The sequence below is a fragment of the Pseudophryne corroboree genome, chromosome 9 (genome assembly GCF_028390025.1).
Source record: "Pseudophryne corroboree isolate aPseCor3 chromosome 9, aPseCor3.hap2, whole genome shotgun sequence".
Classification (NCBI taxonomy): Eukaryota; Metazoa; Chordata; class Amphibia; order Anura; family Myobatrachidae; genus Pseudophryne; species Pseudophryne corroboree.
The window spans coordinates 54,605,689-54,630,973 of record NC_086452.1 but is presented as its reverse complement, the minus strand read 5'-3'; the positions used below and the strand labels follow the sequence as shown (position 1 = coordinate 54,630,973).

At 42.5% G+C, this 25,285-nt stretch overlaps 2 protein-coding genes across 14 annotated transcripts in view; both read right to left on the bottom strand.

The window, feature by feature from the left end:
• The window catches only part of PTPRF (protein tyrosine phosphatase receptor type F), a 1,358,330-nt gene that overhangs the window by 888,403 nt on the left and 444,642 nt on the right, over nt 1-25,285 (bottom strand). The gene's annotated exons all lie outside the window — the stretch shown is intronic.
• LOC134957431 (uncharacterized) lies at nt 3,374-7,011 on the bottom strand. Its single transcript, XM_063939336.1, has 3 exons — nt 6,038-7,011; nt 5,822-5,939; nt 3,374-5,568 (listed from the first exon to the last, which is right to left on the bottom strand). Exons 1-3 carry the CDS (start codon nt 6,811-6,813, stop codon nt 5,134-5,136), a joined length of 1,329 nt encoding a protein of 442 aa, XP_063795406.1. The 5' UTR covers nt 6,814-7,011; the 3' UTR covers nt 3,374-5,133.

Below are 25,285 nucleotides of genomic sequence, written 5' to 3'. Positions count from 1 at the left end.
TGCATTCCTTCCTTTTTCATATGAGTCCTCATGAGCGTCTGTGTAGATTTCTTTTCATATATGAAATTCTGTGGATTGTATGATTTGTAGTCAGCTTTCCTTGTTTCTCCTATAGGTGGTTTCTTGATAATGGGTTCCCTTCTGTTGTATGTATAATTGTTATTCCTCTTTCCCTTATTCATTCTGTTCTCATTGTGGTGCGGGTTGATGGATTGCGTCCGACTGTTATTCTTCTGTTGATTTTTTTGACGATTTATATGTTGATTCTGTCTTTGGTCACTTACTTCTGGTTTGTGGATATTTCTTCTTTCATTCAGTTTCATCTGTTTGTAATCATTCATGTCCCTGTGGTATTTCTTCTGTTTCTGTTGTATGGTTTCCTCCTCAATTTCCTCCATCTTACTATTGGTCATTTTCATTAAATTAATGTATTCTGACATCTTATGTAATGGTTCAAATTTCTTTTCTATATTTGTTATCTTTTCTTTCAAAACACTCAGTGATTTCTGTCTATCCCATATAATGAGTTTCATAAGTTCTTTTGAACAGTTATCTAGTATTGTGTTCCATTTTAAATAAAACTCTGTGTTTGTGGGATCAAAAGTGGGATTTTTATACATTCTTAAACCCCTAGGTACAATGTTCTGTTCTAGGTATTGGGTCAAGGTGGTGACTTCCCACCATTGTTTGATCTCCTGAATGAAAAACTTTTCTAATTTAAAGAAATGGTCACAAAACCTTTCTTCTTTCACCGGTACCTCTGGGAGTGGTTGGTCGGTGGAAAAAATATCCCCTATATTTTGTCGTAATGAATGTTTTATGTACCCAGACATGGCCATAGCTGCAGTCATTTTTAGAAAGAAGTCAAATTAAATAAATAAAATAACCGCGCTGTGACTGGGATTTAAGTGCTTTAGCTGCTTTGTATGGGAAAATAATTAGTAAAGTTGTAAAACAAAGCGCTTGAGATTGTATGTAAACAATGTGTGTGAGTTGTAACCGTTAAAAAGTATAAATGATAAGTGCAATACCTGAAAAAAAAAAAAAAAGGGGGTTAGATAAATGTTTACAGCCCTTTTTAATAAAATGTGCTGCGGTCTCCAGATGTAATTCTGAGGTTCCAAGTATGCCGTTTAAGTGAAGGTAGATCTAGGTATAGTTAACAGAGGCACATGTTACATTGCTGCAAAAAGGTCTCAAATTTTCCCCACATTCTAACATAAATCCATTTGACCTATATGTGGACACACAAAGATTTATAAGAAAGTTGTGTATAAAGAAATTTTTTTCAAAAACAGAATCATCCAAAGAAGTCCCCTTGGAAGAAACCACCTTCCAACATAGTAATCTCAAACCAACCTCGACTTTTTTCCATCACACATCAAGGGTCCTCACATCGAGACCTTTGAAAAATTAGTTGAGCAGGATATAAGGAAAATTACAGGAAAAGAAAAAAAGAGGTTCAATTTAACAAAAGAAGAGAAACAGGCACTGGAGGAGTTAAAAAAAGATGAAACAATCATCAAGCCCGCAGACAAGGGGGGAAGTCTTGTAATTATGAATAAAATTGACTACATCAAGGAAATCAACAACCTTCTTTCGGATGAAAGCACATATCTAAAGTTATCAACAGATCCAACAAGAGAATACCAAACGGAATTAGAGGAGTTGTTAGATGAAGGTTTGGAGTTAGGAATACTCACAAAAAAGGAACATGATTTTTTATATGTTCAATACCCAAAGATTCCCACTTTTTATGGACTTCCGAAAATCCATAAAAATCCCGACAACCCCCCTGGAAGACCAATCGTCTCAGGGATAGGCTCCTAGACGTCGAATCTATCCAAATATGTGGATTTTTTCCTTCAGGACCTAGTCTGTAGTCAAAGAAGTTACTTAAAAGATTCCATGCAAGTTCTCCAGCTTTTACAAACCATTGAATGGAAAGACACTTATATCATCTGCACTAGTGATGTAAAATCGCTATACACCTGCATTCCACACGACATGGGACATGAAGCAACACGGCATTTTTTATCTACATTGACGAGTATACCCAATGCACAGGTGAATTTCATCATGAGAAGTGTAGACTTCATTCTAAACAGAAATTATTTTTGGAATGAAGGGACCTTTTTCAGCCAAATCAAGGGCACTGCGATGGGTTCTTCCATGGCGCCGAGTTATGCGAATCTCTACGTCGCCAGATGGGAAGAAGAATGCATCTGGAATAATAATCCATACAAAGGAAATCTCGTTATTTGGAAACGCTACATAGATGATCTCTTGTTTATTTGGAATGGACCGGAAAATGAATTAAACAAATTCTTGGAACATATGAAAAATAACACACAAAATCTAGATTTCACCACTATGAGTAGTACAGAAATGGTCATCTACCTTGATTTGGAGATATATATCTCAGAAAACATGCTGCACACAAGGACGCACACTAAAACTGTCAGTAGCAACAGCATGTTACCAACTAGCAGTAATCATCATGTGAATTGGACAAAAAATATACCGGGAAGTCAATTTAGAAGGATTAAAAGAAATTGTTCTCAGCAACAAAACTTCATCACACAAACAAATCAGCTCAAAACACAATTTCTTGAAAAAGGTTACAAAGAAACAGCTTTAAGCCAGGAAATAGAAAAGCTTTCCAATACAGATAGGAGTGAATTAATTCATTATAAACAAAAACAAGAAACATCAAATTTCCAGATGGCATTTATCACTCAATATAACAGTCAGCATATTCACTTTGAGTCCATTCTCCAGAAACACTGGCACATTCTTCGTTTAGATACACAGTTAAAAGAACTGATCCCTGAGAAACCCAAGATCATTTACAGGCGAGCAAAGAATCTAAAACAGGAGCTCACAAGAAGCTTTCTACCACAGGAGGAACAAAAAGAAATACGAAGTAAAAATAAGGGACATCATTACTGTTTGAATTGTAATGCATGCAAAACTGCAGGAATCCTTTCAACTACACCAACTAATGAATTCATGTCACAAGTTACAAAGAGGATCTATAAAATCAAAGACACTGTCACCTGCAACACAGAGGGGGTAATTTACTTATACCCCTTTCACATCGCAAAAATAACCCGGTATATTGCCGAGTTTGAGCCGTGTCAACCCGGTTTGAGGTGCAGTGTGAAAGCGCCATTATGAATTTACCGTGTCAAACAACCCGGTATTTCAACCCGTGTAAAAAGAAGGATCCTACACGGTTCAGAAACGGTTCATTTGGCAGTGTGAAGCCTCAGACCCGCTATATTCAACCCGGTAATCTTAAAAAGGAGATGATAGGTTGTCTCCCTGCATGATGTCACGTGTCTGAACCCGGAAATAAACAGGCAGCACGCTTTAAACATTGTGTTTTTATTATACTTCTACATTCACGGGTACAGTGCTTGGAAAATATGGCAAACTGGAGTGAGGATGAGGTTAGGGAGCTGTTGCGGATAAGAGGGGAGTCGGAAATCACCCACCAAATGACAGGGACTGTTAAGGATGCAATCACATACAAAAACATAACGAAGATGCTTGCAGCCTCTGGATTCCACCGTACCTCACAGCAGGTAATCAATAAGCTAAAGGCCCTTAAAAGGAATTTCCATAAGGTCCACGACCACAACAGAAACAGAAGTGGTGCTGCCCGTATGGAGTGGCAATATTATGAGCAGTGTGCCACCATATTTGGCCACACACCACTTGCAACACCGGTTAGCTTATCCTCCAGCATAGCAGCAGCAGAAACAAGACAGGCCTCTGCTGCTTCCACCAGCGTACAGGACCCAGACACCCGAGCACAGGACCCAGACACCCGATCACCACCACCACCATCTCCACTACTCGTACTGGATGATACGCAACCGATGGCAACCACTATGCCTGACCCAGTTGTACAGGAGCCCAGCAGAACTGAAACCACTGATGCGCCAGAAGACACAGCGGCTGGGCCAAGTCAAATGGCCATAATTGCACAAACGCAGCCTTTGCGTGGAAACAGTAAGTACAACAATCCTAAAGCATAATAACTAACATGAACAATTAACGTCAACTAAACACAAACTAACAACTCTAAACATTAACGTCATTAAATCATAGAAAAAAATGCATACAATTTAAAATGATAAATGTTGCAGAGTATATGCAGTGTGTAGGTGGAAGGAGGCCACAAAACACGTTTGCAAACACTGCTATTTTATATAAGCTCTTTGCAAATTCCAATAACATATTATTTGATTTGTGTCTGCAGTATATACTGTTCCGCCAAGGAGGCGCCGTCCAAATAAAACGGAGCAAGCTGCAAGAATTATGACCACTGTCCTGGTTGAAAAATTACAGGAGATGGACGCTGCTATGGCTGATCGAGAAGATGCACGTCTCGAGCGATTTCTGCAGGCAGAGCAAGAGATGAACAATACATTTATGACGCAGCTGATGTCTATGCAGGAAACCTATAATAGGGATGCAAGAGAACGTCAGAGAGAAATGCAGGAATTTCAAATGTCCATATTTGACCGAATGTTTCAATGCATTGAAGGGCTGCACACAGTGCCACCAAACTACCCTCAACCATATACCCAATACCCTGCACCCCCCTACTATAATCATACCACACCTCAACCAACGCCACACCATACCCATGCTCGCCATAACCAACCCCAACAAACCCCACCTCCAACAACTCCAACTCACTATACCCATCCTCGACATACACAACCTCAACACACCCAATCACCTTCTGAAACGGAGACAACAACAGAGTCTCCTGTTTATCGTAATTTAACTTAAATATTATTGTTTTTAAAAAAAGGTTGGTTTTAAATTCATAGGAGTGTTTTTACTGCACTATTACTTGTTTGACTTGTTACTGTAACGATTGCACTACTTTATTTTCCAAAGTTTTATACAAATTAAAATTCTACGGTCTCTGACCTTTTGTTAATCTTTGGACTTGTCCTATTTTGACTTACAAACAAACAAAATGCTTGATACATCCATTTCAAATTGGATATTGATGTTGTACATTTGTATCGACACAGTAGCAGAATGTCAACTAAACAGGTTTTTTTTTTGGAACAACAACAATATATACAATATACAAACTGAGAAAAATTAACGGAGTAATGAGGGAAGGTTGGCCATTATAGCAGACCTCATCTGTTCTGCACTACCAGAATGGTCGCCCAAATAGGCCTCACAATCAAGGGCAGGGTACGCAGCAGTGGCCTGCACTGTCCACTCTGGTAGGAATTCCTCCCTCTGAAACTCACATAAGTTATGCAGAATACAACATGCTGCAACAATGTTAGGCATGATATTAATGTCTACATCATTGCGCTTCATAAGACAGCGCCAACGTCCTTTTAATCGTCCAAAGGCATTTTCAACCACCATTCTTGCCGAGCTCAGGGTGTGTGTATATGTAATTTGATTGGGGCTCAGCTGGACATGTTGGGTGAACCCCTTCATGAGCCATCGTCGTAACGGGTAGGCTGCATCACCAATTATGTGTACCGGTATCTCCACTCCGTCCACAAATTTGGATTTCTAGTAGGAATAGAGATGTAAAAAAATGTACGTTAGCAATAAGAAATTGGAATACAAATATGAGCAGACTCCTCCATGATGGGCAGGCTGGCGGGCACATAGGAAGCATGTTTGAAGGTAACGCCAATTGGTCCCAATGAAAATTAATTGCAGTCATCTATTACCTGCTTGATTCATGAACATTTTGTCATTTTAACACATCTTTTCTTGGTCATGTTTTCAAAAGTATTAAAATGTTTAAACAAATAATCACCTCTCTTGGAAAAAGGTAGCCCCCTTGCTTGTCCTCTGCTACCCGGTACAGATCAGAGTTTGCAAGAACTCGAGCGTCATGTGACCGCCCCGGCCAGCCGATGAATACGTCAGTGAAACTATATAAAAATATATAAAAAAATATATTAAGTTGTAAATTAATTATAAACAATTAGCATTAAGAAAACACAATGATAAGAACATTACCAATACTTACCAATACTTATGATCCACCACAGCTTGCAAAACAATGGAATGCCATCCCTTTCTGTTGTAGTAGTCGGCATGATTATCATGAGGTGCGATTATAGGGATGTGGGTACCATCAATTGCACCTGCACACTGCGGATATCCAGACTCCACAAATCCCACAATTGTTTCATCCAAACGCTGGCCTTGCGGAAGAGATATAAATCGGTGGTATAGGTTGTCCACCAATGCTTTGGTCACTTCATGTACAATGGTGCACACGGTAGATATCCCCACACCAAACAGGCAAGCAATTGTGCGATATTCACCGGGAGTGGCATACCACCACAATGCTATAGCTAGCCTCCTGCTTGGCTCTATTGGTGACCTGAAGTTTGTGGTCTGTCTAGAGAGTGCTGGGGACATTAAATCCAAAAGATAGTGGAATGTGTGACGTGACATCCTGAAGTGACACTTCCACTGAACATCCTGAAAGTTCAGTACACTTTGCATAAAAACTTGCCCATGCTGCCGTTCTCTAGACCACAATTTTCGTTGAGTACTGTGGTTAAGGTTGAGTATGGTGGTCACAGAAGCAGATATAAACGATCTCCTCCTGCGCAGGTATTGCCGACGACGAATGGTGGTGTCTCTCAAATACTGCAGCCTCCTCCTCCTCATAACATAGCTGCTGAACAAGCTACAGAATGTGAGAAGCTCAAATATCCTCTCACAGGCTGAATCCAAGAGTAGTACAGCTGAGACTATCACAAACTCTATAGAGACATGTGCTGTGTCGGCCATGATTGCTGCACTACTGAGCACTCCCCAGCCCCTCCTTGTAATACCTTTGCAACCTCATCAATAGGAGACAGAAAAGTCCATTTATAATGACATCACAAATGTTTTCACAGGGCGAACCGGGTTCAGTGTGAAAGGCACCAACCCGGGAATAACCCGGTAATAACACGGCTCCAAACTGCGATGTGAAAGGGGTATAGCGTGTTCAGACCCGGGTCGCAAGCGTGTTCAAAAGCCGGTTCAATACCGGGTTAGCGATGTGAAAGCGGTATAACTGGAGTGTCCCTGTCACAAACAATATATTGGTCAAACAAAAAGAAAATTAAAAATACGAATAATGGAGCACATATATAACATAAAAAAAGTACTAACAACACATAGTGTGTCGAAACATTTTCTGGACCATCATGGCAAGAATCCGAATGGTTTAAAATTCATAGGAATTCAAAAATACAACAGCATTGGAGAGGCGGAAATATTTCAGATCTTCTGAAGAAAAAAGAAACAGAATGGATCTTTGCCTTACAAACCCTCTGAAAGGATATGCCCTTATATTCTTTAACCCTCGATGTGATGGCCTCTCAGACGTCTGGGAGTGTAAACCTTTATGCTATCAGTTACATGCACAACACAAGCAGTAAAAATTCACACTGTTTATTTAATAAATTACAGCGTACTATATAGAAAAGAAACATGGGTGTATACAATATGTGCAAGCATATGATTGGATAAATAGAAGTAGCATACGACATTACATGCAGGATATTTTAGTAACACACAGAAGTAACAGTTTTGATCTGGTATGTAATTGTCCTTGAAGATAAGACACACACAAGCCTTATATTATATGAACAGACAAAGGCATCTTGTAGAGAGTGCGTACGTGTCTATTCAAACACATAACAATTCATATAGCATGTTTAACCCTTCAATCCCCTCTTAGAATCATATATTTAAATAACATGATTCTGTACATGGAGCTTTTTATTTCTATATTCAGTTAGGTATTGCTTATAGGCTGCAGGGGAGTTAGGAGGGATTGTAAGGACGGCTTCATACATAAGCGAGTTTTCAATACCTTTTGTGGCGAGTTTTCTGCAGCAGGGTATAATGCAAAAGAAAACAACACAAAAAATTGCTATCACAATTAATATGTAGATTCCTAGTTGAACAAGACCCTGTTTCCAATTTTCAAACCAACCAAAATATTGGCTCCATGGGTTATCAATACCTGAATTTTTCTTAAGTTCTATGGATAAGGTTTCTAACTTGTTTATGGCTAAAGTAACCTTACCATTGGGACCAGTGTTGTCAGGAATATATGTACAACAGCCTTCCACCTTACTAATGTAAACACATGTACCGCCTTTTTCTGCTAGGATCATGTCAAGGGCCATTCTATTTTGGAATGTCATTTGGGAAGTGGCTTCTAGCTGTTCAGCTATACCTTTAAGAGCATCTTTGGTATCATTAACAAATCTTTGTTGATTATAATATATATAATTAATCCAGGCTACGTTTTTATTTACAGTTACTATAGGAAACAATGACTCAAAACCCGCAGCCACCTCATCTCTAGCTTTGAACTCATTTGGAACACCTCTTGGGACCCCTATAGCATCAATGTATACGTGGGGGTCAAAGCTACCTCCTGGGAGTGCTCTTTTCTTTTGATTAGCAGGAGTATTAGAGGGAGGAGTGGGGTCATCGGTGATCATTAAAAAGGCTGAAAAAACAATTTTCCTGTTCTAGGGGTATATTAAGGGGCACTGTACCTAGGTGGGGCCTAGATTTGCCACAGACATAACAGTTGCTTTTATTGTGTTTGTTAGCACTATACTTCATCCATTCCAACCAAAAATTAATGTCAGAGAAACCAGTTTCAATAGCTAGGGTGTCTTCAAAGGTAGGGTTAGTAATAGCCACCATATCTTTAGAAGTGGCAATATGGGGCTTTAAAGGTTTGTTTTGGGGATATTTGCTATATCTATTTTTTGCAAATGATGGGCCATATTTCCAATCTGCTCCTGTATTCCACCCCACAGCTTCCCAGGAATTACAATTAGATCCATAATATCTAATGTCATAGTACCATTCGTCAGTAACACAAATATATACTGTCTCAGACATTCCTGATTTCCTCCTTTGTTGTATATAATATTTGTCATCAGCAATTTTGGGGAACATAAAATAATCAAGGATGTATGTGGCTACGTGTGTATTGGAGGAATTGTACCACAAGGTGGGGACCCCATCTGTTTGTGTGATGTCGACTTCACATATTGTGAGGTGAATGAGGGCCAGTAGGGCTATCGAGATAGTCCCCAGGATAGAGATAGGGGACAGGTTCCTCATCTTCTTCTGTTCTTCTTTCTTCGCTAGGTGGGAGGTCAGGGCTGTCTGCCCCGGTTCGTACCTCACTGGAATCACTTGCTTCCCTCTCTAGGTCTGGTCTAGGAACCTTTTTTACTCGGGATGCATGGATCCAGGTAGGACTTTCCTCTGTCAGGACTGCTGTTCGGGTAACTGCTACGACCTCTGTCTCTGGACCATAGGTGAAGTCTCCTGGGCTCTTGTTCCTGGGGAGCACCTTCACCACGACTCTGTCTCCGACTTTAAAGGGGTGTGTAGGTTCCTGTGGATTCAAAAGGGTTTTTACAAACAACCTCATGTTCAATTTCATTCAGTTTTGTTATCAGGGACCTGACATACTCTTCTCTGATGAGTTCTAGATCTCCTTCCTGTATTACTAGTGGTTTCTTAGCCCAGGGTGTAGGAAAAGGGTCTACCCATTAGTATTTCAAAGGGTGAGTATCCTAGAGTTTTCTGTGGGGTATTCAAGATGCTGGTGTTTAGCTTTATTAGGGTTGTTCCTGAGGCAAGTGATGCATCTGCTAACATACTGGTCCACAAGTGATTTGGCATTAGTAACATAAAAATCATTGGTTAGTAGGAGGAGTGTTGTGGCTTCACCACGGTGACCAACACCACGGCACTGGGCAACGAGCAAAGGGGCACTGGACTGGGGTACACAGGGTTTCCCCTCTTTGCAGATTAATCCTGATTTAGGATTTTTCTGCAGAATTGGGTAAGTCCAGTCGGAGAGATCAGTATTAGTCGCAGCAGCTTGAAGTTGAGTGAGCAGATGGACGTTGTCAAGGGAGGGACATGCTCTAGTGAGTGCAATGAGTTCTGCAGCTTGCGCGGACTGATAAGGTATTGGTAGGGTTTCCAACACAGTGTCAGGGAGGGTGACAATGGCATAGCCAGCCTGGTATGTATTGTCATTGGGCCTACTACAGGAGCCGTCAACAAAAACTATGTCTGCGCCTGGTATGGGAACGGGAGACATGTCAAGTCTGGGAGAAGTTTCAGCTTCAATGGAAGCAGCACAGTCATGTAGGTCGGGTGGTTCATCCTCAGGACCTTTCAAGCCTAAAAGGGCATTGAGAATGGGTGCAGGGCCAGAAGAACTAGCAGTGTACTTAATGGTAAGGGTAGGGTTACTCAAAAGGAGTACTTCATATCCACTAAGGCGTTGTGCTGACATGTGCTGTGTGTGCAAGCTTTTAAGTATTGCCAGGACATCATGTGTGGTGTGGAGTACTGTGATGTGGCCTAAAGTGAGTGTAGTGGCCATTTCTGCAACCATTGCACAGGCTGCCAAAGCCCTGAGGCAGGCAGGCATACCTTGCACAGACACTGGCATGACTTTGAAAAAAAAATGCCACGGGGCGCAACTTCCCTCCATGAAACTGTGTGAGCACCCCCGCCATGGTTTTACAATTGTCCCTTGCATATAGATGGAAAGGTAGTACATAACTGGGGAGGCCAAGTGCCGGACTTTTCATCAACATACATTTTAAACTTTCATATGCAGTTAACATTTCTTGTGACCATTGTACAGTTTTAGGTTTGTCCTTCAGTGTGGCTTGTCTCAAAATGTTATCATAATAAGAGCAATCAGATATCCACTGTCTGCAGTAATTTACCATACCCAGGAAGGACAGTAGTTCCTTCTGGGTAGTTGGGGTGACCAGGCCCAATACAGACTGTATGCGTTGTGGACTGACTTTCCTCTCTCCCTGAGTGAGCACAAAACCTAAGCAATCAACATGCTTTTTACACCATTGCATTTTTATTTTGGACACCTTGTGTCCACATTCACAAAGCCAGTTTAGTAATGAAACACCATCCTCTCGGCAGGCCTCCTCAGTTTTACTACAGAGCAGCAGATCATCTGCATACTGTAGCAGGACTGAACCATGGTGAGGTTGCCAGGGCCCCAATGTGGCCTGGAGACAACAGGTGCGTCAATAATCTGCACCAGGTAAGTTGTTTACCCTCAAAAGAAAAGGCAAAAGTAATTGTGTCTGTGAATCTACAGGTATGCTGAAAAAAGGCATTCTTCAAATCAATTACAGAGAAGAACGCAGCATCTGCAGGGATTGCAGAAATGAGTGAGTTTACATCTGGAACAATTGGTGCAATTGGGACAATTAGCTGATTGATCGCTCTGAGATTCTGTACAAATCTTATACTGCCATCAGCTTTGGCAACAGGGTTCACAGGAGTACAGTATGGTGATACAATATGTCTGAGAATACCCTGTTGTAAGAATTGCTGTATCATGGGGCGGAGACCTTCTATCTTTTCTGGTGAGAGGGGATACTGCATAGGTCAGAACACAAAACACTGGTTGTTGCACCGCTGTCCACTAAAAAGGGAATTTTACTTCCATTTATAATAAGTGGCAGCAGAGGTGAATCTTTACTATGACGGGAGAGTTGAATAAAGGCTGGGATACCCTCCTCCGGGCCCCGTCAGTGCGCGGGGTCTTTGGAATGTTCCCTGACTGCGGGGTTGGTTCTGTCTGTCAAAGCGTCTGGAGTTCTGATAGTTATGAGTGGGCGCAGGTTTCTGTTTACAAGCTACAGCGACAGGCAAAAAAGCACAGGCAAAGGAGCACGGGTTTTAAAGACCTCCTTCATATGTGTATAGCTGCGTCCTTTGCAAGCTTTGCGCAAATAAGATATACAGCCATCGAGGGTAATAGTGGGCTTGGGACAGTGTTTTACTATTATCTAAACTCTGGGTTATTGGTGCTAGGGATAGAGCTAGTGGACGCACCCTCCAGCAGTGGAGCTGGAGGCAATCCCATTTGGTGTGAAAGGGTTACTGCTGCCAAGAGATCTGTGTCCTCAAGCGCAGGATACATTGGAATGCAAGGGGGAGGGAGAGGGTTTTCAAAGATTTACAGTTTTTTCACTTCTTCGCTTCTGTGCTGTTGGAAACTGACATTTTTTCTTAAATCTCCATATAGAAAGGGTAATTACTGCCTTCCCGTAGGAATGGGTCCTGTCCTGCTTTCTCTGTCCATCCCGCTAAATTATCCACCCATGGGTTAACTAAGTAATACTCTGAGGTAGAGTTGCGGGCGACATACATCTTGCATGTCTCACCAGGGAGGGGCGGGGAATATGTAGGTTTTTTTACTCTGACTAGAGCCCATTGTCAGACAGTAATATAAATCAACAGTACAACTTTAAAAGAAAATATCTAAAATTTACAACTCTACTATACATGCATCAGCTAACCAGTTAATTAGTCATTGACAATATCACAATATTATCTGTATAGTGAGAACATGAAATCTTTTGACGTGTACGATACTTACCATTCGTACAAGATGTCAGAAAAATACAGCGTTTTAGACAGGAAGCAAGAAAAGTGTTTGAGTAAAGATATCTGGCAGACGAAAACTTACCAGCCGTCTGGACCAAATATAAGAACTTATCTCACTACAAACATACAAAAATATATAGACGATCAAATCGAGGTATTCTCTACGTTACGTATAGACCCCAGGTCTATTTTTAAGTATCCCAGATACTGACGTCTTTGGAGAATTGCGCTTGGACCCCTGGTCCTTTCTCAGACGTATCTTTAAGTCCCAGACATTAAAGATTCTATGGTATCCCTGATACCTGTTTTATGCTTTTACATAAAACTTCGTAATATTAAGTCCCGGACTTAAATATTACCTTGTCACGTGTTCCCGGAACACTGACACGGATTCAGCTTCAGTGTATGACCGCAATCCTGTATGGCAAAGACAGACAATAAATTCTCTATCTTACCATTCAGGGACGATCACTGAATCGCGGACGTAGCCCCCAGCTGAAAGGATATGCCCTTATATTCTTTAACCCTCGATGTGATGGCCTCTCAGACGTCTGGGAGTGTAAACCTTTATGCTATCAGTTACATGCACAACACAAGCAGTAAAAATTCACACTGTTTATTTAATAAATTACAGCGTACTATATAGAAAAGAAACATGGGTGTATACAATATGTGCAAGCATATGATTGGATAAATAGAAGTAGCATACGACATTACATGCAGGATATTTTAGTAACACACAGAAGTAACAGTTTTGATCTGGTATGTAATTGTCCTTGAAGATAAGACACACACAAGCCTTATATTATATGAACAGACAAAGGCATCTTGTAGAGAGTGCGTACGTGTCTATTCAAACACATAACAATTCATATAGCATGTTTAACCCTTCACCCTCCAACCTTTTGGTCTAAATGTGGACATTGAATTAAATGTATTCTTGAAATAAATAAAAATAAGATAAACACATATATAATTTTAATAAAAAACCACGAATAAAATTACAGAACATATTGATATATTGACCTGTTTTTATATATACATATAGAGTGCAATACCTATAGGCTTTATTTTTTGCCATGTGCATGCCGCTTTTTTATCTGTAACTTCCTGGCAATGAGACCTTGGAATGTCTTTTACTAATAAAGTTTTTTTTACAAAAAAAATGGGGATTATTTCCCTATAAAAAATCAAGTCGGCTAAACCTGCGCCATCCATGATTAAGGGCTTGCAGCCTAAAACGCGTTGGAGGAAGCGCTGATTTTCACGGACTCCACAACAAAACAAAGACTCCTTTGCTTCTTCACCAGCACGCTGCTGGTTTCTCTTCAAAAGCCGCCTTACAGACCGGGACAGCAATTAGTCATCAAGCGCTGCACAGCGCACGAGTCGGGCGGCCGGAGAAAGCAGTTAGACGGAGCGGGGGAACCAGCCGGAGGAGGACAGAAGTAGACGGACTTCACCACCTTGCTAAGGTTGGTAGTATAGGGAAAGTTAGGTGACCGGGACTATACCTAGATCTACCTTCACTTAAACGGCATACTTGGAACCTCAAAATTACATCTGGAGACCGCAGCACATTTTATTAAAAAGGGCTGTAAACATTTATCTAACCCCTTTTTTTTTCTTCAGGTATTGCACTTATCATTTATACTTTTTAACGGTTACAACTCACACACATTGTTTACATACAATCTCAAGCGCTTTGTTTTACAACTTTACTAATTATTTTCCCATACAAAGCAGCTAAAGCACTTAAATCCCAGTCACAGCGCGGTTATTTTATTTATTTAATTTGACCTATTCTTACCTGTCACTAGTAAAACACCTATTCTTACCTGTCACTAGTAAAACACCTATTCTTACCTGTCACTAGTAAAACACCTATTCTTACCTGTCACCAGTAAACACCTATTCTTACCTGTCACTAGTAAACACCTATTCTTACCTGTCACTAGTAAACACCTATTCTTACCTGTCACTAGTAAACACCTATTCTTACCTGTCACTAGTAAACACCTATTCTTACCTGTCACCAGTAAAACACCTATTCTTACCTGTCACTAGTAAACACCTATTCTTACCTGTCACTAGTAAACACCTATTCTTACCTGTCACTAGTAAACACCTATTCTTACCTGTCACCAGTAAAACACCTATTCTTTTATTGTCACTAGTAAAACACCTATTCTTACCTGTCACTAGTAAAACACCTATTCTTACCTGTCACTAGTAAAACACCTATTCTTACCTGTCACTAGTAAAACACCTATTCTTACCTGTCACTAGTAAAACACCTATTCTTACCTGTCACTAGTAAACACCTATTCTTACCTGTCACTAGTAAAACACCTATTCTTACCTGTCACTAGTAAAACACCTATTCTTTTATTGTCACTAGTAAAACACCTATTCTTACCTGTCACTAGTAAACACCTATTCTTACCTGTCACCAGTAAAACACCTATTCTTACCTGTCACCAGTAAAACACCTATTCTTACCTGTCACCAGTAAAACACCTATTCTTACCTGTCACTAGTAAAACACCTATTCTTACCTGTCACTAGTAAACACCTATTCTTACCTGTCACCAGTAAAACACCTATTCTTACCTGTCACCAGTAAAACACCTATTCTTACCTGTCACTAGTAAAACACCTATTCTTACCTGTCACTAGTAAAACACCTATTCTTACCTGTCACTAGTAAAACACCTATTCTTACCTGTCACTAGTAAAACACCTATTCTTACCTGTCACTAGTAAAACACCTATTCTTACCTGTCACTAGTAAAACACCTATTCTTACCTGTCACTAGTAAAACACCTATTCTTACCTGTCACTAGTAAACACCTATTCTTACCTGTCACTAGTAAAACACCTATTCTTACCTGTCACCAGTAAAACACCTATTCTTACCTGTCACCAGTAAAACACCTATTCTTACCTGTCACTAGTAAAACACCTATTCTTACCTGTCACCAGTAAAACACCTGTTTCTGCTTTGATAAATCAGCCCTATATTTAGAACTTGAAATGATTGAGCATAATAATGAACTGGAATCACAATATGCTGTTGTCAGATTCACAAAACATTGGAATAAGCAGCAAACAGCCTCATACAGATAAAAACAAACACGAGCCAATGTAAACGCAAAAAATGAATCAACATCCCACTGAAAGAAAAAGCATACACCTCAAGGTTCCAAAGCAAAGTTTGGCACCTGAAAAAAAAAAGCCAGAAGAGTCTTTGAACGTATTGAGATTACATTATATAATGCTCTGAATGAAAGATAAAGGTATTGTACCAGCAGGAGACCATCTACTCACAGCGCGCTGTGTATAAAATAGGAAAGTAAATTAGGATATAGCTGGGAAATGAGCAGACTGGGAATCAGATCCTCCTTCAGCTGCATTCTGTAAGTTCAGTAAATCTTTTTCTTGAATAAGACGATTATTGTGCCTAGGGAAACTGCCTATTCTCAGATCCTCTGGTCCTTGTCCTTGTCACACTGCATAGGACACTAAAGTGTGTCAAATAATGACATCAAATAAATTAAAATTAACACCTGTGTATTATTCTAATTATTTATGCAGCACTGTAAATCAATATATGTTAGTGCAGTGGTTCTCAAACTGTGTGCTGTGGCTCCCTGGGGTGCCTCAGGGCACTTGCAGGGGTGTCTCGGGGCACTTGCAGGGGTGCCTCAGGGCACTTGCAGGGGTGCCTTGGATTGGTGATCCAGGACCAATTCAAATTATTTATGGTCAATGTAATATGGGAAACCAGTGCTGGTGCCAATCATAACATATGTGGACAAACAGAAGCAAATATTGTCTCACCACACAACTGAACCTAAGGATGACATATAAACTAGAGATGAGCGCCTGAAATTTTTCGGGTTTTGTGTTTTGGTTTTGGGTTCGGTTCCGCGGCCGTGTTTTGGGTTCGAACGCGTTTTGGCAAAACCTCACCGAATTATTTTTGTCGGATTCGGGTGTGTTTTGGATTCGGGTGTTTTTTTCAAAAAACCCTAAAAAACAGCTTAAATCATAGAATTTGGGGGTAATTTTGATCCCAAAGTATTATTAACCTCAAAAAACATAATTTACACTCATTTTCAGCCTATTCTGAACACATCACACCTCACAATATTATTTTTAGTCCTAAAATTTGCACCGAGGTCGCTGTGTGAGTAAGATAAGCGACCCTAGTGGCCGACACAAACACCGGGCCCATCTAGGAGTGGCACTGCAGTGTCACGCAGGATGTCCCTTCCAAAAAACCCTCCCCAAACAGCACATGACGCAAAGAAAAAAAGAGGCGCAATGAGGTAGCTGACTGTGTGAGAAAGATAAGCGACCCTAGTGGCCGACACAAACACCGGGCCCATCTAGGAGTGGCACTGCAGTGTCACGCAGGATGTCCCTTCCAAAAAACCCTCCCCAAACAGCACATGACGCAAAGAAAAAAAGAGGCGCAATGAGGTAGCTGTGTGAGAAAGATAAGCGACCCTAGTGGCCGACACAAACACCGGGCCCATCTAGGAGTGGCACTGCAGTGTCACGCAGGATGTCCCTTCCAAAAAACCCTCCCCAAACAGCACATGACGCAAAGAAAAAAAGAGGCGCAATGAGGTAGCTGTGTGAGTAAGATTAGCGACCCTAGTGGCCGACACAAACACCGGGCCCATCTAGGAGTGGCACTGCAGTGTCACGCAGGATGGCCCTTCCAAAAAACCCTCCCCAAACAGCACATGACGCAAAGAAAAAAAGAGGCGCAATGAGGTAGCTGACTGTGTGAGTAAGATTAGCGACCCTAGTGGCCGACACAAACACCGGGCACATCTAGGAGTGGCACTGCAGTGTCACGCAGGATGTCCCTTCCAAAAAACCCTCCCCAAACAGCACATGACGCAAAGAAAAAAAGAGGCGCAATGAGGTAGCTGTGTGAGTAAGATTAGCGACCCTAGTGGCCGACACAAACACCGGGCCCATCTAGGAGTGGCACTGCAGTGTCACGCAGGATGTCCCTTCCAAAAAACCCTCCCCAATCAGCACATGATGCAAAGAAAAAGAAAAGAAAAAAGAGGTGCAAGATGGAATTATCCTTGGGCCCTCCCACCCACCCTTATGTTGTATAAACAAAACAGGACATGCACACTTTAACCAACCCATCATTTCAGTGACAGGGTCTGCCACACGACTGTGACTGATATGACGGGTTGGTTTGGACCCCCCCCAAAAAAGAAGCAATTAATCTCTCCTTGCACAAACTGGCTCTACAGAGGCAAGATGTCCACCTCATCTTCACCCTCCGATATATCACCGTGTACATCCCCCTCCTCACAGATTATCAATTCGTCCCCACTGGAATCCACCATCTCAGCTCCCTGTGTACTTTGTGGAGGCAATTGCTGCTGGTCAATGTCTCCGCGGAGGAATTGATTATAATTCATTTTAATGAACATCATCTTCTCCACATTTTCTGGATGTAACCTCGTACGCCGATTGCTGACAAGGTGAGCGGCGGCACTAAACACTCTTTCGGAGTACACACTTGTGGGAGGGCAACTTAGGTAGAATAAAGCCAGTTTGTGCAAGGGCCTCCAAATTGCCTCTTTTTCCTGCCAGTATAAGTACGGACTGTGTGACGTGCCTACTTGGATGCGGTCACTCATATAATCCTCCACCATTCTATCAATGTTGAGAGAATCATATGCAGTGACAGTAGACGACATGTCCGTAATCGTTGTCAGGTCCTTCAGTCCGGACCAGATGTCAGCATCAGCAGTCGCTCCAGACTGCCCTGCATCACCGCCAGCGGGTGGGCTCGGAATTCTGAGCCTTTTCCTCGCACCCCCAGTTGCGGGAGAATGTGAAGGAGGAGATGTTGACAGGTCGCGTTCCGCTTGACTTGACAATTTTGTCACCAGCAGGTCTTTCAACCCCAGCAGACCTGTGTCTGCCGGAAAGAGAGATCCAAGGTAGGCTTTAAATCTAGGATCGAGCACGGTGGCCAAAATGTAGTGCTCTGATTTCAACAGATTGACCACCCGTGAATCCTTGTTAAGCGAATTAAGGGCTGCATCCACAAGTCCCACATGCCTAGCGGAATCGCTCCGTGTTAGCTCCTTCTTCAATGCCTCCAGCTTCTTCTGCAAAAGCCTGATGAGGGGAATGACCTGACTCAGGCTGGCAGTGTCTGAACTGACTTCACGTGTGGCAAGTTCAAAGGGCATCAGAACCTTGCACAACGTTGAAATCATTCTCCACTGCACTTGAGACAGGTGCATTCCATCTCCTATATCGTGCTCAATTGTATAGGCTTGAATGGCCTTTTGCTGCTCCTCCAACCTCTGAAGCATATAGAGGGTTGAATTCCACCTCGTTACCACTTCTTGCTTCAGATGATGGCAGGGCAGGTTCAGTAGTTTTTGGTGGTGCTCCAGTCTTCTGTACGTGGTGCCTGTACGCCGAAAGTGTCCCGCAATTTTTCTGGCCACCGACAGCATCTCTTGCACGCCCCTGTCGTTTTTTTAAAAATTCTGCACCACCAAATTCAAGGTATGTGCAAAACATGGGACGTGCTGGAATTTGCCCATATTTAATGCACACACAATATTGCTGGCGTTGTCCGATGCCACAAATCCACAGGAGAGTCCAATTGGGGTAAGCCATTCCGCGATGATCTTCCTCAGTTGCCGTAAGAGGTTTTCAGCTGTGTGCGTATTCTGGAAAGCGGTGATACAAAGCGTAGCCTGCCTAGGAAAGAGTTGGCGTTTGCGAGATGCTGCTACTGGTGCCGCCGCTGCTGTTCTTGCGGCGGGAGTCCATACATCTACCCAGTGGGCTGTCACAGTCATATAGTCCTGACCCTGCCCTGCTCCACTTGTCCACATGTCCGTGGTTAAGTGGACATTGGGTACAACTGCATTTTTTAGGACACTGGTGAGTCTTTTTCTGACGTCCGTGTACATTCTCGGTATCGCCTGCCTAGAGAAGTGGAACCTAGATGGTATTTGGTAACGGGGGCACACTGCCTCAATAAATTGTCTAGTTCCCTGTGAACTAACGGCGGATACCGGACGCACGTCTAACACCAACATAGTTGTCAAGGACTCAGTTATCCGCTTTGCAGTAGGATGACTGCTGTGATATTTCATCTTCCTCGCAAAGGACTGTTGAACAGTCAATTGCTTACTGGAAGTAGTACAAGTGGGCTTAAGACTTCCCCTCTGGGATGACCATCGACTCCCAGCGGCAACAACAGCAGCGCCAGCAGCAGTAGGCGTTACACGCAAGGATGCATCGGAGGAATCCCAGGCAGGAGAGGACTCGTCAGACTTGCCAGTGACATGGCCTGCAGGACTATTGGCATTCCTGGGGAAGGAGGAAATTGACACTGAGGGAGTTGGTGGGGTGGTTTGCGTGAGCTTGGTTACAAGAGGAAGGGATTTACTGGTCAGTGGACTGCTTCCGCTGTCACCCAAAGTTTTTGAACTTGTCACTGACTTATTATGAATGCGCTGCAGGTGACGTATAAGGGAGGATGTTCCGAGGTGGTTAACGTCCTTACCCCTACTTATTACAGCTTGACAAAGGGAACACACGGCTTGACACCTGTTGTCCGCATTTCTGGTGAAATACCTCCACACCGAAGAGCTGATTTTTTTGGTATTTTCACCTGGCATGTCAACGGCCATATTCCTCCCACGGACAACAGGTGTCTCCCCGGGTGCCTGACTTAAACAAACCACCTCACCATCAGAATCCTCCTGGTCAATTTCCTCCCCAGCGCCAGCAACACCCATATCCTCCTCATCCTGGTGTACTTCAACACTGACATCTTCAATCTGACTATCAGGAACTGGACTGCGGGTGCTCCTTCCAGCACTTGCAGGGGGCATGCAAATAGTGGAAGGCGCATGCTCTTCACGTCCAGTGTTGGGAAGGTCAGGCATCGCAAACGACACAATTGGACTCTCCTTGTGGATTTGGGATTTCAAAGAACGCACAGTTCTTTGCGGTGCTTTTGCCAGCTTGAGTCTTTTCAGTTTTCTAGCGAGAGGCTGAGTGCTTCCATCCTCATGTGAAGCTGAACCACTAGCCATGAACATAGGCCAGGGCCTCAGCCGTTCCTTGCCACTCCGTGTGGTAAATGGCATATTGGCAAGTTTACGCTTCTCCTCCGACAATTTTATTTTAGGTTTTGGAGTCCTTTTTTTTCTGATATTTGGTGTTTTGGATTTGACATGCTCTGTACTATGACATTGGGCATCGGCCTTGGCAGACGACGTTGCTGGCATTTCATCGTCTCGGCCATGACTAGTGGCAGCAGCTTCAGCACGAGGTGGAAGTGGATCTTGATCTTTCCCTAATTTTGGAACCTCAACTTTTTTGTTCTCCATATTTTATAGGCAGAACTAAAAGGCACCTCAGGTAAACAATGGAGATGGATGGATTGGATACTAGTATACAATTATGGACGGACTGCCACGGTTAGGTGGTATAAAAAAACCACGGTTAGGTGGTATATATTATAATAATAATACAATTATGGATGGACGGACTGCCTGCCGACTGCCGACACAGAGGTAGCCACAGCCGTGAACTACCGCACTGTACACTGGTTGATAAAGAGATAGTAGTATACTCGTAACAACTAGTATGACACTATGACGACGGTATAAAGAATGAAAAAAAAACCACGGTTAGGTGGTATATATTATAATAATAATACAATTATGGATGGACGGACTGCCTGCCGACTGCCGACACAGAGGTAGCCACAGCCGTGAACTACCGCACTGTACACTGGTTGATAAAGAGATAGTAGTATACTCGTAACAACTAGTATGACACTATGACGACGGTATAAAGAATGAAAAAAAAACCACGGTTAGGTGGTATATATTATAATAATAATACAATTATGGATGGACGGACTGCCTGCCGACTGCCGACACAGAGGTAGCCACAGCCGTGAACTACCGCACTGTACACTGGTTGATAAAGAGATAGTAGTATACTCGTAACAACTAGTATGACACTATGACGACGGTATAAAGAATGAAAAAAAAACCACGGTTAGGTGGTATATATTATAATAATAATACAATTATGGATGGACGGACTGCCTGCCGACTGCCGACACAGAGGTAGCCACAGCCGTGAACTACCGCACTGTACACTGGTTGATAAAGAGATAGTAGTATACTCGTAACAACTAGTATGACACTATGACGACGGTATAAAGAATGGAAAAAAAACCACGGTTAGGTGGTATATATTATAATAATAATACAATTATGGATGGACGGACTGCCTGCCGACTGCCAACACAGAGGTAGCCACAGCCGTGAACTACCGCACTGTACACTGGTTGATAAAGAGATAGTAGTATACTCGTAACAACTAGTATGACACTATGACGACGGTATAAAGAATGAAAAAAAAACCACGGTTAGGTGGTATATATTATAATAATAATACAATTATGGATGGACGGACTGCCTGCCGACTGCCGACACAGAGGTAGCCACAGCCGTGAACTACCGCACTGTACACTGGTTGATAAAGAGATAGTAGTATACTCGTAACAACTAGTATGACACTATGACGGTATAAAGAAAGAAAAAAAAATACCACGGTTAGGTGGTATATATTGTAATACAATTATGGATGGACGGACTGCCTGCCGAGTTCCGACTGCCGACACAGAGGTAGCCACAGCCGTGAACTACCGCACTGTACACTGGTTGATAAAAGAGATAGTAGTATACTCGTAACAACTAGTATGACACTATGACGACGGTATAAAGAATGGAAAAAAAACCACGGTTAGGTGGTATATATTATAATAATAATACAATTATGGATGGACGGACTGCCTGCCGACTGCCGACACAGAGGTAGCCACAGCCGTGAACTACCGCACTGTACACTGGTTGATAAAGAGATAGTAGTATACTCGTAACAACTAGTATGACACTATGACGGTATAAAGAAAGAAAAAAAAATACCACGGTTAGGTGGTATATATTGTAATACAATTATGGATGGACGGACTGCCTGCCGAGTTCCGACTGCCGAGACAGAGGTAGCCACAGCCGTGAACTACCGCACTGTACTGTGTCTGCTGCTAATATAGACTGGTTGATAAAGAGATAGTATACAATACATACAACAATATACTACTATACTGGTGGTCAGGCACTGGTCACCACTAGTCACACTGGCAGTGGCACTCCTGCAGCAAAAGTGTGCACTGTTTAATTTTAAATTAATATAATATTATGTACTCCTGGGGGCTCCTGCTATAACAACCTGCAGTGCTCCCCAGTCTCCCCCACAATTATTATAAGCTTTGCCTTTTATACATTGATGTGCAGCACACTGGGCTGAGCTGAGTGCACACAGACTGAGTCACACTGTGTGACTGGCTGCTGCTGTGTATCGTTTTTTTTTCAGGCAGAGAACGGATATAGCAGAGAACGGATATATATTAAAATAAATAAAAGTTAACTAACAACAACTGCACTGGTCACTGTGGTAAACTCTGTCTGACTCTGCACAATCTCTCTCTCTCTTCTAATCTAATTTCTAATGGAGAGGACGCCAGCCACGTCCTCTCCCTATCAATCTCAATGCACGTGTGAAAATGGCGGCGACGCGCGGCTCCTTATATAGAATCCGAGTCTCGCGAGAATCCGACAGCGTCATGATGACGTTCGGGCGCGCTCGGGTTAACCGAGCAAGGCGGGAGGATCAGAGTCTGCTCGGACCCGTGAAAAAAACATGAAGTTCGTGCGGGTTCGGTTTCAGAGAAACCGAACCCGCTCATCTCTAATATAAACACAATTTACTTCATTTAATATTTCTTTTTACATTTCTCAATAAGAAACTTGTGGCCTCGGGTGCCGTGAACAAAAATTGTGATACTCTAGGACGCCGTGATTCAAAATAGTTTGGGAACCACTGTCTTAGTGATTTGATGCCAAGTGTAGTCTCAGACATCAACCCTCCACTACCCATGACTCAAGAGCAGCACCTACATACTATGACAGTAGGTGGGTATAGCCCAGGGGCGGGGAACCTCAGGCCCGCGGGCCGTATAAGGCCCACAAAGCCACTTGATCCGGCACTCCCAGGCTCACCTAACCAAGGTAGATGCCGGGCGCCCACTGAGATTTTGTTACTAGCGGGCGCCCGGCTTCTTCCCCACAGCAGCAGCCAGAGGCAGGAGCTCACTCCTGAGCTCCGGCTTCCAGCTCTGGCAGTGTGCGTGTGTTCCTGTGCGGTGCTATGGAAGCAGGAGCGTGGCTGGTGAGTATTGTGTTTTTTTCTTTTTTTAATGTGTGTGTGTGTAAGCGGCACTTCTAGGGGTCATATCTAATGGGGGCAGGCTAATTTTTAAGTTGTATAGATTGGTAAATGCTCAGGTGCTCGAAAGGAAGGGGTATTTCTGAGCAAGAAAAAAAGCAATTGTTTCCCCAGCACACTGAATGGATAACAGTAACCAGATATAAATCCCACATGATAATAGAATTCAGAGATCTTCGTTACACATATTTGCGCAAATGTGTGGTTAAGCCCCAAAGCCGCATCAAGGCCTCTCTGTATATTTGGGGTCCCTAACGCTATCAAGGGGCAGTGATACAGAGCGACTGAGCCGTGATATCCACTCCACATATCCAGATCATCATTTTTGAGCTATACTGAGACCTGCATTGCCTATTCAGGTGCGCCCCTCTGTTGCTAATTACAGCTTGGCTCGCTGCCACTTCTGCATGTGCTGGACGGTCCTTGTGTGATAGGACCCGGCACTGTCTTCAAACATCCACCGCTGCTGTAGCCGCATCGTCCTTGTGCTATAGGACACGGCTTTAAGAACTGCACATACGGTGAGAATATATACCCCATTTCTACATGTGCTGGACGGTCCTTGTGCGATAGGACCCGGCATCGCCTTCAAACATCCACCGCTGTTATAGCCGCATCGTCCTTGTGCTATAGGACACGGCTTTAAGAACTGCACATACGGTGAGAATTTATACCCCACTAACGGCTAAGGGGCCCCAGTATTACGCTGGTAAAGAAGTCCAAAACCATCTTTTAGGTGGAGGTTATTGCGCACCTGTACTTTTGAATGAGGCAATTAACTATATCATAGGCAACATACTTTACAACAAGGATTCAGCTGAATAACAACAATTGTTCTGGATATTAAGGAACTTATCTCCTTCTTTCCATCTTTATTGGATCAATAATCACAGGAGTTCATAAAGGGATTACATTTAATGAATTATCCCCAATTGATTATAAATATATGGTATGATCTGATACAGTGGTTTCACATGAGTATATGGCTCTTTAGCTCCATTGTATAAGAATATAGTTAATTCAATTTTAATGCTGTTTATATTAATAAATTGTTTTTATTATAATTAAGATGTATGTTTGCGCTCTCTATTATAGTCTTCTATAGTTAATTTGTTTATTCAGGTTTAACAGAATACCTTTTTGAGAGCAGCATTTTTAAAAAAAAATTTAATTATTAATAGTGTGGTCTTTATCATAAAGCGCCTGTATTGATTTCCGTCTAGGTTATCTTTTTATTTTTTTGAATCTATAGGACACCCACCGGTAGCAGGTTCTCACTCACAAGTGTTAGCTACTATAGAGTACCGGGCACTTTTGAGCAAATAGAGGAGCAAACCAGCCTTGTGAAGGAGGTGAATCGGGCTGCCGTTGCCGGCTTTTAAACAATGCACCATTGGTAACTCG